The sequence below is a fragment of the Haliotis rufescens genome, unplaced genomic scaffold, assembly GCF_023055435.1.
Source record: "Haliotis rufescens isolate VD_foot unplaced genomic scaffold, xgHalRufe1.0.p SCAF_10, whole genome shotgun sequence".
Taxonomy (NCBI): domain Eukaryota; kingdom Metazoa; phylum Mollusca; class Gastropoda; order Lepetellida; family Haliotidae; genus Haliotis; species Haliotis rufescens.
In genome coordinates, this window is record NW_025963780.1 from 34,557,237 (window position 1) to 34,572,582 (window position 15,346).

Consider the following 15,346-nt stretch of genomic DNA (forward strand, 5'->3'; position numbering starts at 1 on the left):
TCTAACCCGGATCTTCACAGGTAAACCTGAGGAAAACCACTGGATCATTGAGGCGGAACATCACATGTTTGTCTCTTCTAATGGTGACACCTGGATTCGTGAAAGAGGTTCAAGTCAAAGCCTATCGTGTGGTACATTGTTCGTACCCTGCCTGTCAGTTGTTTTGATTGTTGGACAAGAAGTCAAAATGGACAGACAACTGACAATGTACCTTGCAGTAAGGTATTGGGACATCCAGTCCATGTGAGTTATAGGTATTGTTACAGAGAAGAGGTAGTTTAAATGAATAAGGAATCAACCATTTAATATTCCTGGAAGGGGTGTGTTTTTGAGACAAAAAGCAACAAATACTAAATGTTTTTGCATATCAATATTCTTTCAGGACAATGTCCAGCAATGTCTTTTTTTTATAGGTATTACTTAGAACTTGATGGACAAAGCTAAGACAATTTTATTGATGATAACTTCTTTTGATACTGTAAAGGTGACGTTTCGCCTTTTGTCTTTCAGTCTTGCTTGACAACAGTATAAGGATCTATACCGAAACGTCGCCTTTACAGTATTAAAAGAAGTTGTTATCCCTAAAATTGTGTCTACTTCAACATGTTTTTTGTAAAACCCGAGGCAAAATACTTTTTTTTTCCAATGCATCTCCAGAATATCAAATGTTAAGTCCCCAAGTTGACAATTTATTGAGACTTATTCTCACATCGGAGGTGACTTGTGGTTCGTGAACTATCATCATCTTCAGAGCACTATTTCTGTTCCTGTGAATGATGCCCCATCATGCCCCAGACACAGCGCGTGAGATGAGTCCGAACCAATCTTGCACACATGAACTTTGGTTTCCCCCTGTGTTGTCACAACAATATCCCGTGCAGTCTCAATCTTCAGCTGGACGCCTCCAGTAACGTCGTACGGAGACGCAGATGTTGATATTGTTGTCTGTCCATCCCTTTCTTCAGGACACGTCCGTATCACGCCATCAGTGACGTCAGATGAAGATGTACCAATCGCGAGAGGTCTATGTTTATTTACCCCAATACATGGCAGTAAAACAGCTCCTGTTATAACAAACATGACAAACCTTTTATGATAAGAAAGAAGACAAGGTCATCTATTTCCCCAGCCCATTGTCCAGTCTTAAAGATGGTCTGTGCATTCAAATGTGACATTGTTATTATCAGTTTGTCCACCTGCTTGTGGAAGAGGTTGAATACAAGAGCTTCTGTATAACACCTCTTTGTACAAATATCTGCTTTCGTAAGACAGTTATGATAATTAAGGTTATAATCATCTAGTATTTGAGGGGCGGTCGGGTAGCCTAGTGGTTAAAGCATTCGCTCGTCACGCCAAAGACCCGGGTTCGATTCCCGACAAGGGTACAATGTGTGAAGCCCATTTCTGGTGTCCCTCGCCGTGATATTGCTGGAATATTGCTTAAAACACATCAAACCATACTCACTCACTCACTCACTCACATTTTTGTGGATCCTTGAGCACTGCACAATTCACTCAGTAAGATATCATGAATTGTATTGTAGAGCAGTGTATTGTTGCAGCCCTACCCTTTACAGGTAGTTACCAGAGGAAGGTACAAGGTACAGATAAGGTAGAAAACACATACCTGTCTGGTCTGGAGGTCGGTCATAGATGCCGTCTACATCAGTGAGGAACACAACATGGTGGACGGTGAACTCTTCACACAAAGTCTGGAACATGGAACATCTCACAAAGGTCAAACACAGGTCATACACACAGCAGAAACTTAGTCCATCTCAAATTTGTATCTCTGACCTGCATAATCCAAATATTTCTGCTTAAAGGATTTGGCCAAAAATGTCCTTAAGAAGAAAAAACAGAAAAACATGCAAAATACTGTAACCACTCCATTTATATCACACAGATCTCTCTTGGATTTCAAGTTGTGATGAATTAAGTTGGAAGTATTTGTATCTACACTGTATTCATGTGTATGAGGTTTTGGCTGTGTGCATGTCAGTGACTTCTTTAAGTGGCATTTACTTACTTTGGAGATTTAACGTGCGCTTTCCGACTGATGCGTATTTCGCACACGGGCCCGGCCAGGCCATTTAATGTGTTTCCGAAAGGGGCGAAAGTGGTCTGTGCAACCCAAGAGGGGGGTTTAGGGGTTGCTTATATAGAATTTGGGAATTTTGAGATTTGGAATAGATGGCGATAGGGTTGGGGAGGAGAACTAAGGGAGCTGGGTAGGGTGGATGTTTGTTTGTTTATGTGATTTTGATTTGGTAGGTTACTGTGTTTTTAGATGCGTTTTATTAGTTCCGTTTTTATTAAGAATACGCCTAAGGCCTTGAAGTTTTCTAGTTTATTTTGTGGGTTTAGTATTGCTTCTAGAGTGAGAGCCTTGTTTAGATTGAGGGATAGTGCTAAACAATATAGGTATATATCGGGTAGCCTAGTGGTTAAAGCGTTCGTTCGTCACGCCGAAGACCCGGGTTCCATTCCCGACATGGGTACAGTGTGTGAAGTTCATTTCTGGTGTCCCTCGCCGTGATATTGCTGGAACATTGCCAAAAGCGGCGTAAAACCATACTCACTCACTTAATTAAATATGTCTAGTTTCAAACATTGTGGTGACCAGACATTAGAATGAGTGAGTGAGTACGGTTTTATGCCGCTTTAAGCAATATTCCAGCAATATCACGGTGGGGGACACCAGAAATGGGCTTCACACATTGTACCCATGTTGGGAATCGAACCCGGGTCTTCGGCGTGACGAGCCAACGCTTTAACCACTAGGCTACCCGACCGCCCCACCAGACATTAGAGCATATCGTTAGACTAACGGTGCTCATAGTCAGCATGACATCATTGTTACAGTTTAACCTTCTGTCATATTCCGACTGATTTCGGAAAGGAAATACTACAATTTTTGTGTAGAGTTTTGCTTTCAATTGTTTTGGTTTTGCTTGTAAATGTGTAATTGTGGGATATTAAAAGGTTAATAGAAAACTTAAGCATTTATTTTCATTCCACACATTCATCAAAAGGGAGACGAGTCTTCTTGCAGGTTAAGGAAAGGGGCGGGGCGTGACGAATGGTGTCGGTAACCTTGATAATGGTATCTCCGCTGAGGATGCATCCGCCGATGTTGGTGTCTCGGACAGTGTCTCCGTGGATCACCGGAACGAACCCTGCGTCCAGCAGATGACTCAGTGTGTCCAGGCCTGAAGAAATCACCTCCTTATTTCTCGTCACCCATGAACTGCATGGCTGAAAACAATCACTTGCATGAGTTGTTTGATTTCATTACATGGATTAAGTTTCTGCTGATCCCCAATTTCACAAATGTGGAATAAAATTAGGATATTAACAAAACATTTCTTTCTTTTGAATCACTGAAGAATTTTTCCCACATTTTCATACCTAAGCAAAATTAACCTTTTTTTTCCAAATAGTGACCATGTCAAGGTTTGAATCAGAAACCATGAAACTAGCCATACATTACCCACACATTAGCCATACACTAGTCATACACTACCCACACATTAGCCATACACTAGTCATACACTAGCCATACACTACCCACACATTAGCCATACACTAGTCATACACTAGCCATACACTACCCACACATTAGCCATACATTAGCCATACACTAGCCATACATTAGCCATACACTAGCCATACATTAGCCATACACTAGCCATACATTAGCCATACATTAGCCATACATTAGCCACACATTAGCCATACATTAGCCACACACTAGCCATACATTAGCCATACATTAGCCACACATTAGCCATACATTAGCCACACACTAGCCATACATTAGCCACACATTAGCCATACATTAGCCATACACTAACCATACACTAGCCATACATTAGCCACACACTAGCCATACATTAGCCACACATTAGCCATACATTAGCCATACACTAACCATACACTAGCCATACATTATCCATACACTAGCCATACATTAGCCATAAACTAGCCATACACTAGCCATACTTTAGCCATACATTAGCCACACATTAGCCATACAATAGCATTCATAATATGTTGCAACATCAAATGCTTGTGATAAGAGGCAAATTATTGTATTGAGATCCACAGGAACTGTAGCAACATTGTGTTGGTCTGGCGCCATGTACCGAGGTAATAAACTCACTGGGCAGGGAACTGCTGCAACATTGTGTTGGTCTGGCGCCATGTACCGATGTAATAAACTCACTGGGCAGGGAACTGCTGCAACATTGTGTTGGTCTGGCGCCATATACCGAGGTAATAAACTCACTGGGCAGGGAACTGCTGCAACATTGTGTTGGTCTGGCGCCATATACCGAGGTAATAAACTCACCGAGCAGGGAACTGCTGCAACATTGTGTTGGTCTGGGGCCATGAACCGATGTAATAAACTCACTGGGCAGGGAACTGCTGCAACATTGTGTTGGTCTGGCGCCATGTACCGAGGTAATAAACTCACTGGGCAGGGAACTGCTGCAACATTGTGTTGGTCTGGCGCCATGTACCGAGGGAATAAACTCACTGGGCAGGGAACTGCTGCAACATTGTGTTGGTCTGGCGCCATGTACCGAGGGAATAAACTCACTGGGCAGGGAACTGCTGCAACATTGTGTTGGTCTGGCGCCATGTACCGAGGTAATAAACTCACTGGGCAGGGAACTGCTGCAACATTGTGTTGGTCTGGCGCCATGTACCGAGGGAATAAACTCACTGGGCAGGGAACTGCTGCAACATTGTGTTGGTCTGGCGCCATGTACCAAGGTAATAAACTCACTTGGCAGGGAACTGCTGCAACATTGTGTTGGTCTGGCGCCATGTACCGAGGGAATAAACTCACTGGGCAGGGAACTGCTGCAACATTGTGTTGGTCTGGCGCCATATACCGAGGTAATAAACTCACCGAGCAGGGAACTGCTGCAACATTGTGTTGGTCTGGGGCCATGAACCGATGTAATAAACTCACTGGGCAGGGAACTGCTGCAACATTGTGTTGGTCTGGCGCCATGTACCGAGGGAATAAACTCACTGGGCAGGGAACTGCTGCAACATTGTGTTGGTCTGGCGCCATGTACCGAGGGAATAAACTCACTGGGCAGGGAACTGCTGCAACATTGTGTTGGTCTGGCGCCATGTACCGAGGGAATAAACTCACTGGGCAGGGAACTGCTGCAACATTGTGTTGGTCTGGCGCCATGTACCGAGGTAATAAACTCACTGGGCAGGGAACTGCTGCAACATTGTGTTGGTCTGGCGCCATGTACCGAGGGAATAAACTCACTGGGCAGGGAACTGCTGCAACATTGTGTTGGTCTGGCGCCATGTACCAAGGTAATAAACTCACTTGGCAGGGAACTGCTGCAACATTGTGTTGGTCTGGCGCCATGTACCGAGGGAATAAACTCACTGGGCAGGGAACTGCTGCAACATTGTGTTGGTCTGGCGCCATGTACCGAGGTAATAAACTCACTTGGCAGGGAACTGCTGCAACATTGTGTTGGTCTGGCGCCATGTACCGAGGGAATAAACTCACTGGGCAGGGAACTGCTGCAACATTGTGTTGGTCTGGCGCCATGTACCAAGGTAATAAACTCACCGAGCAGGGAACTGCTGCAACATTGTGTTGGTCTGGCGCCATGTACCGAGGGAATAAACTCACTGGGCAGGGAACTGCTGCAACATTGTGTTGGTCTGGCGCCATGTACCGAGGGAATAAACTCACTGGGCAGGGAACTGCTGCAACATCGTGTTGGTCTGGCGCCATGTACCGAGGTAATAAACTCATCGAGCAGGGAACTGCTGCAACATTGTGTTGGTCTGGCGCCATGTACCGAGGTAATAAACTCACTGGGCAGGGAACTGCTGCAACATCGTGTTGGTCTGGCGCCATGTACCGAGGTAATAAACTCACTGGGCAGGGAACTGCTGCAACATTGTGTTGGTCTGGCGCCATGTACCGAGGTAATAAACTCACTGGGCAGGGAACTGCTGCAACATTGTGTTGGTCTGGCGCCATGTACCAAGGGAATAAACTCACTGGGCAGGGAACTGCTGCAACATCGTGTTGGTCTGGCGCCATGTACCGAGGTAATAAACTCATCGAGCAGGGAACTGCTGCAACATTGTGTTGGTCTGGCGCCATGTACCGAGGTAATAAACTCACTGGGCAGGGAACTGCTGCAACATCGTGTTGGTCTGGCGCCATGTACCGAGGTAATAAACTCACTGGGCAGGGAACTGCTGCAACATTGTGTTGGTCTGGCGCCATGTACCGAGGTAATAAACTCACTGGGCAGGGAACTGCTGCAACATTGTGTTGGTCTGGCGCCATGTACCGAGGTAATAAACTCACTGGGCAGGGAACTGCTTCAACATTGTGTTCTGGCACCATGTACCGAGGTAATAAACTCACCGAGCAGGGAACTGCTGCAACATTGTGTTGGTCTGGCGCCATGTTCCGATGTAATAAACTCACTGGGCAGGGAACTGCTGCAACATTGTGTTGGTCTGGCGCCATGTACCAAGGTAATAAACTCACTTGGCAGGGAACTGCTGCAACATTGTGTTGGTCTGGAGCCATGTACCGATGTAATAAACTCACCGAGCAGGGAACTGCTGCAACATTGTGTTGGTCTGGCACCATGTACCGAGGTAATAAACTCACCGAGCAGGGAACTACTGCAAAATTGTGTTCTGGTGCCATATACCAAAGTAATAAACTCACCGGGCAGGGAACTGCTGCAACATTGTGATGGTCTGGCGCCATGTACCGAGGTAATAAACTCACCAAGCAGGGAACTGCTGCAACATTGTGTTGGTCTGGCGCCATGTACCGAAGTAATAAACTCACCAGGCAGGGAACTGCTGCAACATTGTGTTGGTCTGGCGCCATGTACTGAGGTAATAAACTCACCGAGCAGGGAACTGCTGCAACATTGTGTTGTATCAGGCTATTGACCACAAGACTATTCAACTGCAAGAAATGTTGAGAAGTAGTTTTGTAAAACGAGCTTCACTGGGAATTTTGGACTGGTAACATGGTAGCAAATGACACTTAATGTAAAACAAAATGTAGTTTAGAAGTGACATAAAACTGAAGGAATTTATAAATTAGCTAGCAGCAGCAAAGGTGTCTTAAACCTATTGAGTACAGGGATTTACTGGATGCGAAATCTTGCAAATCTATAAACATAATTTTTTTTTAAAAATATACGCAAATAAAAGTCATCATCCACTGGGATGAAGAAAATAATACAAGAATACATTACACAGGCACATGTTTCATGATCTTTTTACACAAGTCGTTGTGTTTCACTCAGGAATTCCATACCTATTTTTAAGTAACGACCTTTGAAAATGCACTTATATCACTAATAGTTGAATATTGACCCCGTATCGATCAGGTTAAAGTGTGTGCTTCGAAGCATGGCAAAACAAGGATTTGTAAAATATTTTTGGCGTGACCCCCCTGGACTCCCCTGGACCCCCAAATAAATAACGAGGTAAATCCTTGTTGAGTACATGTGCTGATGGAAATTTCTTCTTTGCTTGACTGATAGCAATCATAAAAGGGGACTTCACAGTCCTATTCAGTTTGCTTTAAGTTAAACCCATTTTGTCTGCTTCCTTATATCCAGTGAGGGGCGGTCGGGTAGCCTAGTGGTTAAAGCGTTCGCTCATCACGCCGAAGACCCTGGTTCAATTCCCGAGATGGGTACAATGTGTGAAGCCCATTTCTGGTGTCCTCCGCCGTGATATTGCTGGAATATTGCTAAAAGCGGCGTAAAACCAAACTCAGTCAGTATATTCAGTGATGTTAATCAATCTGGCAGTTGACCGACACAATGTTTCAGTTTGACACAGAGCACCAACAACAACACCTACACCCAGCTTTAAAAGATCTCTTATAAATATGCATGTCTTTTTTTTATGAATAATACATTGCACATTGGATGATTCATTCAAGATTCCAAACTACCTGTCTTAGTCAGGCTTATAGGGACAAATATATTATTTAGTTCAAAATTAGAGGTGTGGTGAAATGGGGTTTAACATCGCGTCCAAGATTATTGCACTTATATAGCGACGTGCATATACGTGTGAGTGTTTGTGTAGCTGCTTGTACTAGTCCGGACTGATGCCGATTTATAGTGCTAGCTAACTGAGATACCATGCCGCAGTTTAACATGAATATCCCACTCAGACACAGTATACTGACTCCGAGCCGACCAGTCCTTGTTTTAGCCCCTTAATGCCGAGCGCCAGACAGGGTAACAAGAAGTACCATCTTTAAACGTCTTTTGGTATGAAGCTGCCGGGGATCGAACCCCGGACCTTCCGCATTCCAGGCGGGCGCTCTACCACTATACCATGGAGGCGGTCTTCAAAATTAGAATTTAGAAAATACAAATATAACTCTCAGTGGTGCTTTAAGTTAAACCCATTTTGTCTGCTTCCTTATATCCAGTGAGGGGCGGTCGGGTAGCCTAGTGATTAAAGCGTTCGCTCGTCACGCCGAAGACCCTGGTTCAATTCCCGAGATGGGTACAATGTGTGAAACCCATTTCTGGTGTCCTCCGCCGTGATATTGCTGGAATATTGACACAGAGCACCAACAACAACACCTACACCCAGCTTTAAAAAACTGTCTTAGTCAGGCTTATAGGGACAAACATATTATTTAGTTAAAAATTAGAATTTAGAAAATACAAATATAACTCTCTGAGGTATTTTAGTGTTGTATTTTAATGTTAAAAGAATTTAATCCTTATCCTCTTCATTGGTCTTCTTATTAGTGACCTCAACCAAGGCTTAAAAAAAATAAAGGAAATGGTTCACAGGAAATGACTTTGAAAATATAGTGTTGGCAGGCAGTGTTTGTTTTCTTTTTTGGGTTGTTCAAACTAGTATGCAACCAAATAAACAGTTGTGTACCATCAACCTGGGAAAGGGCCTCCCTACATAAACAGGCATACACACTCTTATTGCCCACATAAGGGGAGGCATATTGGATTGCATTGTTTTTAAACATAAAGTGTTTTTTTTTACATTTAGAATGACAATAAAAACAGAATGTGCTGCAGACCTAATGATGACGTGGGCGGTGCCCAAGAACCAAGACTATAATATTTTGGGGCACAAGCTATCACATTAGGTGTCATCGTATTAACCCGAATTGGGACAATTAACATTTCTCTTTGGAAATCATAACTAACATTTGCTGCAGACTTGGTCATGTCGGTCTCTGTGGAGGTTGTAAATATATCTTTGACGAGACCTAGATTGGACCACATGATTTAACCATGTGAGAAATCAAACCCAAAATATACGTCCGACTACATTGGAACCAGAAAAAAAGTTTGAAGGCGTTACCTTAGCAACTGATGTGTGTGTTTGACAGAAGCCTATTCTTGCAGCATGTGCTGCTGCAGCCTCCAGATGAAGGAAGCCGGAGTTGACGCTGTGCTGCTTCGCTTGATGGTGGCCAAAGGATCTGTTGATGGAATGGAAAATGAGCATCGAATGAATGGATGAACAATCAGCCTTTGAAATTCATGCTAGTCTGTGCTTAAATGTGCCGAAAACAAATAAAAATCCAATAATGTTTGTCTTATTGAATAGTAGCATTTGAGGGCTATAATTCTGAACCAGTGCTACAAATAGGAACTGAATAAAATGTAAACATAATAAAAAATGTTTTCTTTAATCAGGACTCGCTACAAACCTTGAGGACCGCTCTGAAGCAGTCTGACAATACATTATTATATACTTGTTACATCATTTTGTCACAAATATTTGTTTGTTTGTTGTTTAATGCCGCACTCAACAATATTCCAGCTATATGACGGTGGTCTGTAAATAATTGAGTCTGGACCAGACAATCCAGTGATTGACATCATGAGCATCGATCCACGCAATTGGGATACGATGACATGCATCAACCAAGTCAGCGAGCCTTACCACCCCATCCCGTTAGTCGCCTCTTACGACAAGCATAGTCGCCTTTACGGCAAGCATGGGTTGCTGAAGACCTATTCTAACCCGAATCTTCACGGTTGTGATTCAAGTGTGACAAATATGATGGCGGACTGTAAATAATCAAGTCCAGACAATCCAGTGATAAATATTGTGAGAACGATTCACAACATTGGGGTACGAGGACACGCTAGCAGACAAGTCACGGAGCCTGACCACCCGATCCAACCGTGCCACTTTCACTCTCAAACAAAGTGAGGTGAGGTGAGGTGAAATGGGGTTTAACGTCGCGTCCAAGATTATTGCGACGTGCATGCACGTGTGTGTGTGTTTGTGTGTGGCTGCTTGTACTAGATAGACTGATGCCGATTTATAGTGCTAGCTCACTGAGATACCATGCCGCAGTTTAACATGAATACCCCACTCAGACACAGTATACTGACTCAGAGCCGACCAGTCCTTGTTTTAGCCCCTTAATGCTGAGCACCAGACAGGGTAACAACAAGTACCATCTTTTAATGTCTTTTGGTATGACGCGGTCGGGGATCGAACCCCGGACCTTCCGCTCTCCGGGCGGACGCTCTACCACTAGACCACGGAGGCTGTCCTCAAACAAGGAACCCTAATCCTGGAATCCTACCCAGCTCCGTGCACAACTACACAGGTCATGTTCTTCTGGATACACTCTTCAATCAATATGGCAGCCTTGTCGAGTTCAGCTTGTTTGAGAACTTCTAATTGATTCTTGTTCGTAATTGCGCTCCCACCAAATTTGACGATGAGATCCACTTTTCTGCGAGACATAATGAGGGACCCCTCGCAACTGTAATGGAGTGAAAGCAAAGGTAGTGCTACAAAAAGTGCCAGGATGTATGATGTCATTTCCTTTAGTGTAAATGATCATGTGATTGTACACCTATAAATAGCAGTTTTGGGGGATGTCCCAATGCACCTCGGTCTCCCCTATAATTGTTAGACTAATGGAACACTGTAGGCGAGTGAGGCTGGTCGAAAGTTTCAAGAAATAAGTCATTTAATGTGGGAGGGCATCAGAAAGTGATGCAAGTCATGGATTTCATCATTTTTGTTATTTCCACAAGCTTGCTTAATTAAGGTGCCGTATCAATGTATTCAACAGATGTTTCCACCTATGAGGGATGCAACACTGCATGACAAGCTGCAGAGCTGAAAACTACTTGATCACTGAAATTGTGCAAAATGAAAATATTCAACAACAATGAAATATACATTTCAATTGATTAACTCAGATTTTAAACATGGCTGCCAAAGCAGCCATCTTGAATTTGTATGATGTCACTTCCCCTAGTTATAGACCTTTGTTGACAGCTTTGTTAGTTGTTTGATGCCGTACTTAGCAATATTCCAGCTATGTCAAAGCGGTCTGTAAATTGAATCTGGACCAGACAATCCAGTGATTGACTTCATGAGCATCCATCAAGGCAGTTGGGATATGACAGCTTCTCGATCTAGAACTGTTAAAGTGTCATCATGAGTTGGATTGAGCCAGTTTTCTGAATGAAATAAACATTTGAAACGGTATATATAACGTTGGCATCATTAAGGTATTTACGGTATAATATGACGCTCCATGAAAACATTGAAACATGAATGTCGTACGGATATTATTTATGCATGGTGAATCATTACTTTTTATCTGAAAAGCATGCGACAAGTGCAAGTTCTGATATAAAGGCGACTATGTCGTCCGCTCTCGCAAACTGGAGCATATATTTTCACCTGGAGAAACAGAACCTTATCGTCAACAAGTTCTCCCAAGGGAGGTTACTCATGTCCTACTCACATTCTTCATTGTGAAAACACTCGATCTGCGAAAGGAAGATCGAACCTACAACATTGCTCTTATTTAACCAGTCAGTAGCATCATATTTTTGGCTCAAACAATATAGCTTTAAGGTTGAGCTGTAATCACTGCGAAACTAAAAGAAAGGCGAGTGCACACTGATACAAATGATACAGTTACATATACTGCACATAGGCCGTCATGCTTTCATTGTTTTATTATTGCATACTACATCATGCATATACTGCACAAAGTAGGGCTGGGACGAGTCTAGATTTACTACCTGGGTACCCACACCCCCAATTACCCGACCCTACCCGGGTACCCACTGTTGGTCTCAAGAGATAGGTACAAAATGTCCGATTTGGAATAGTTTGACCGTAGCCCTGGCAAAATGTATTTAGATACACGTTTTTAAAGAACGATCTGGCCATGCATATACAATGAAGTTGACTGAAGTTTTACCTTTATTCAAACATATATACCGTTTTTGACATAATAAGCGCCCAGGGCGCTCTCAAAATTAGAAATAGGGGCTCTTATTAGTATATTATTTTGGTGAAAAACAACAGAGTTGAAAGATCGTAAATTTCGTGGTTTTTGCTGACAGCCCGAAATGTTTATATACGGCAGATATATTTTTGCAGAATTTAATTTCCCATGATTAAGGCTGCATATAACACACATATTATACGCGAATAAATAAGTCTTGTGTACATTGATCAATTGGAAGGGGTGGTAATTTGGATTGTTCACTAGCCAATATATTAGCAAATATCGCCGTGGGCGCTTATTAGGGCGGGGCGCTTATTACGTCGAATACGGTAAGTCGTGAAGAAATGCGAACATCAGTGACTTGTGTAACCATGTAGTGTTAGTGATTTTTTGTCATGAAACATTATATCATGTGACTAACCACGGGTCCGGGTAGTCTTGTGGGTACCTGGGTCCTACTCAGTACCATCCCGGCCCGAGTATCCGAGTTACCCGCCCAAGCCCTAGCACGGATGTACAGACCATACAAGTAAATTGATTGATGTGATTTATTTCTTTGAAGACTGACGAGCAGATAGCAGTGTATCACGTCCACATACTCGGCTGGTCCTATTCCCTCCCTCGGTATGAACACTACCATTATTAATGAAGTACTTGCGCATAAGTCGGGAAGCCTAGTGGTTAAAGCGTTTGCTCGTCACGCCGAAGACCCGGTACTTGAATCCCGACATGGGTACAATGTGTGAAGCCCATTTCTGGTGTCCCTCGCCGTGATATTGCTGGAATATTGCCAAAAGCGGCTTAAAACCATACTCACTCACTCACTCACTTCTTTTGCCCGGCAGTTTAGATTATACCTTTAGGAGAATACTTATTTTAAAAGGTAAATAACGGAGTGGTGTGAGCAAGCACTGGCGAAATGTATTTTGTATAACGCAAGCTTTCCTACTTGCTCTAGATACACCTAACAAACTTTACTTGATCCAATGATCAGACCTACTGTATGTGTGTGAGCGGTAAAGATATTTTTCTACAGTTGTTTTCCACAATTTACTTTCTCTAGTTAGGAATCTGAGTGAGAGAGAGAGTTGGGTTTAACGCCGTTTTTAAAAATATTCCAGTTATATCGCGGCGCGTCAGCTTAATGTGGGAGGAAAGCCCGAAGTGATGCAGGTCTCAGACGTTTATCACTTCGGTGAAACCCACGAGCACGGGTATGGTGCTGACAAACCTAGAAAACATAATCGGGGCGAACCGTGATTCGAACCCACAATCATAGGTTTCTGGCGTGCCCAAGGGAAGCAACTCTGCACAGCGAATCGCGGCGCTTTAGACGACTGGGCCACCCGTGCCCCCAGTTACAAATCTGATATTAATTTTTTCTAATAATATAGTAAATAGGATATTCCATAAAACTGGCGTTTTCATTGCTTGCGATGTACCGGTTTTTAGAAACCAGCGAGGATCCGGGTTAGAATAGGTCTTTAGCAACCCATGCTTGTTCCTGTTTCTCCGGGGGGCACGGGTGGCCCAGTCGTCCAAGGCGCCGCGATTTGCTGTGCAGAGTTGCGTCCCTTGGGAACGCCAGAAACCTATGATTGTGGGTTCGAATCCCGGTTCGCCCCGATTATGTTTCTAGGTTTGTCAGCACCATACCCGTGCTCGTGGGTTTCACCGAAGTGATAAACGTCAGAGACCTGCATCACTTCGGGCTTTCCTCCCACATTAAGCTGACACGCCGTGATATAACTGGAATACTAGCTGTTAAAAGCGGCGTTAAACCCAAATTCACTCACTCACTCACTCCTGTTTCTCCAGGTGAAAATATATGCTCTAGTTTGCTAGAGCGGACGACATGGTCGCCTGTATCAGAATTTGCACTTGTCGCATGCTTTTCACGTAAAAAAAATTGATTAACAATGCATAAATAATATCCGTGTGACATTCATGTTTCAATGTTTTCATGGCGCGTCATTATACCGTAAATACCGAAATGATGCCAACGTTATATATACTCGATTACTTATAGACCGCTGTCTTTTTGCTCGAATATTGTTGAATGCAGCGTTAGACAAAAGACAACAAACGAATAGAAAAATGATAGTTTTCAGAAGAAGTCCAGACATAGAGGAGGTGAGGAATCAGTTATATGCTGGCAAACAAGTTTCGAAACGCTGGGGCCAAGGGGCACTTTGCAATGAGACCAATCACAACGACATTTTCAACACAGCTTTTAACAACACTAGCAGCTGAAAGTTTTTTGTTAAAAGAATACATTTTGATTCGGTGACATTGAACCCGGTGCAAATAGTTACACAGGTTCCCGTGCATATTCGCAAAGCATTTGAGTAAATGCGGTTTAGAAAAATGGCATTTCAGAGGCTGATATAAACACACCTGGCAACCTCAGTCAAGCCAATGTAGATTTGTCAGGTACGAATTTTCTTTGACAATACAGTTCAACAATAGTTAACAAGATTAGATGTAGGACAATATAAGTTTCTGATCCACACAAACAAACAGAAATTGATACTCAAGTATCAAGTATTTTTTTAGCATGGAGTGTTAGCTCTATTTTTGAAGGAATCATTGCAACATATTTTGAATGGGATACCTTAAATACCCAGTAGGAACAACGTACAAGTATATTGTCTAAAATATTCTGAATTAATTTTGTGTCAACCTGGAGACTGCCAAAAAATCTCCAACACGATCTATCATCAGATTTTTATGTATGATCAAAGGGTTCCTTCCTAATATTCAAATATTTTACTGAAATGCATGTACAAACGTCACAAGTCATTCCCCATTATGAAATTAAGTCCCCCGTAGACCCGTAAACAAAGCTATAAAAACCTTATAACATTTAATACCATAAGCTTCCCAGGGCGCCCACATACGTCACAACCTACTCAACAGGCACCTCTGCACGTGACCTGATCTAGGTTGCCCGACATTTGACCTGATTGTTGTATCCCAGGTGAACTACCAGCGCACCTGTCACGATGCCCGTCACGTGGTCTGTCTGAACGATGA

General features: G+C 43.2%; 1 protein-coding gene across 3 annotated transcripts; it reads right to left on the reverse strand.

Moving 5' to 3' along the window:
• Positions 1-650: 650 nt before the first annotated feature.
• LOC124131008 (isopentenyl phosphate kinase-like) lies at positions 651-11,789 on the reverse strand. 3 transcript variants are annotated; one of them, XM_048389790.1, is made up of 7 exons: positions 11,752-11,789; positions 10,634-10,816; positions 9,391-9,511; positions 6,932-6,991; positions 3,097-3,258; positions 1,628-1,712; positions 651-1,064 (listed from the first exon to the last, which is right to left on the reverse strand). In XM_048389790.1, exons 2-7 carry the CDS (start codon positions 10,795-10,797, stop codon positions 748-750), a joined length of 909 nt encoding a protein of 302 aa, XP_048245747.1. In that variant the 5' UTR covers positions 10,798-10,816; positions 11,752-11,789; the 3' UTR covers positions 651-747. The 3 variants fall into 3 exon arrangements, with proteins under 3 accessions (XP_048245747.1, XP_048245737.1, XP_048245742.1); XM_048389780.1 differs by having other exon boundaries at positions 11,662-11,782; XM_048389785.1 differs by lacking the exon at positions 6,932-6,991 and having other exon boundaries at positions 11,662-11,782.
• Positions 11,790-15,346: the final 3,557 nt, after the last annotated feature.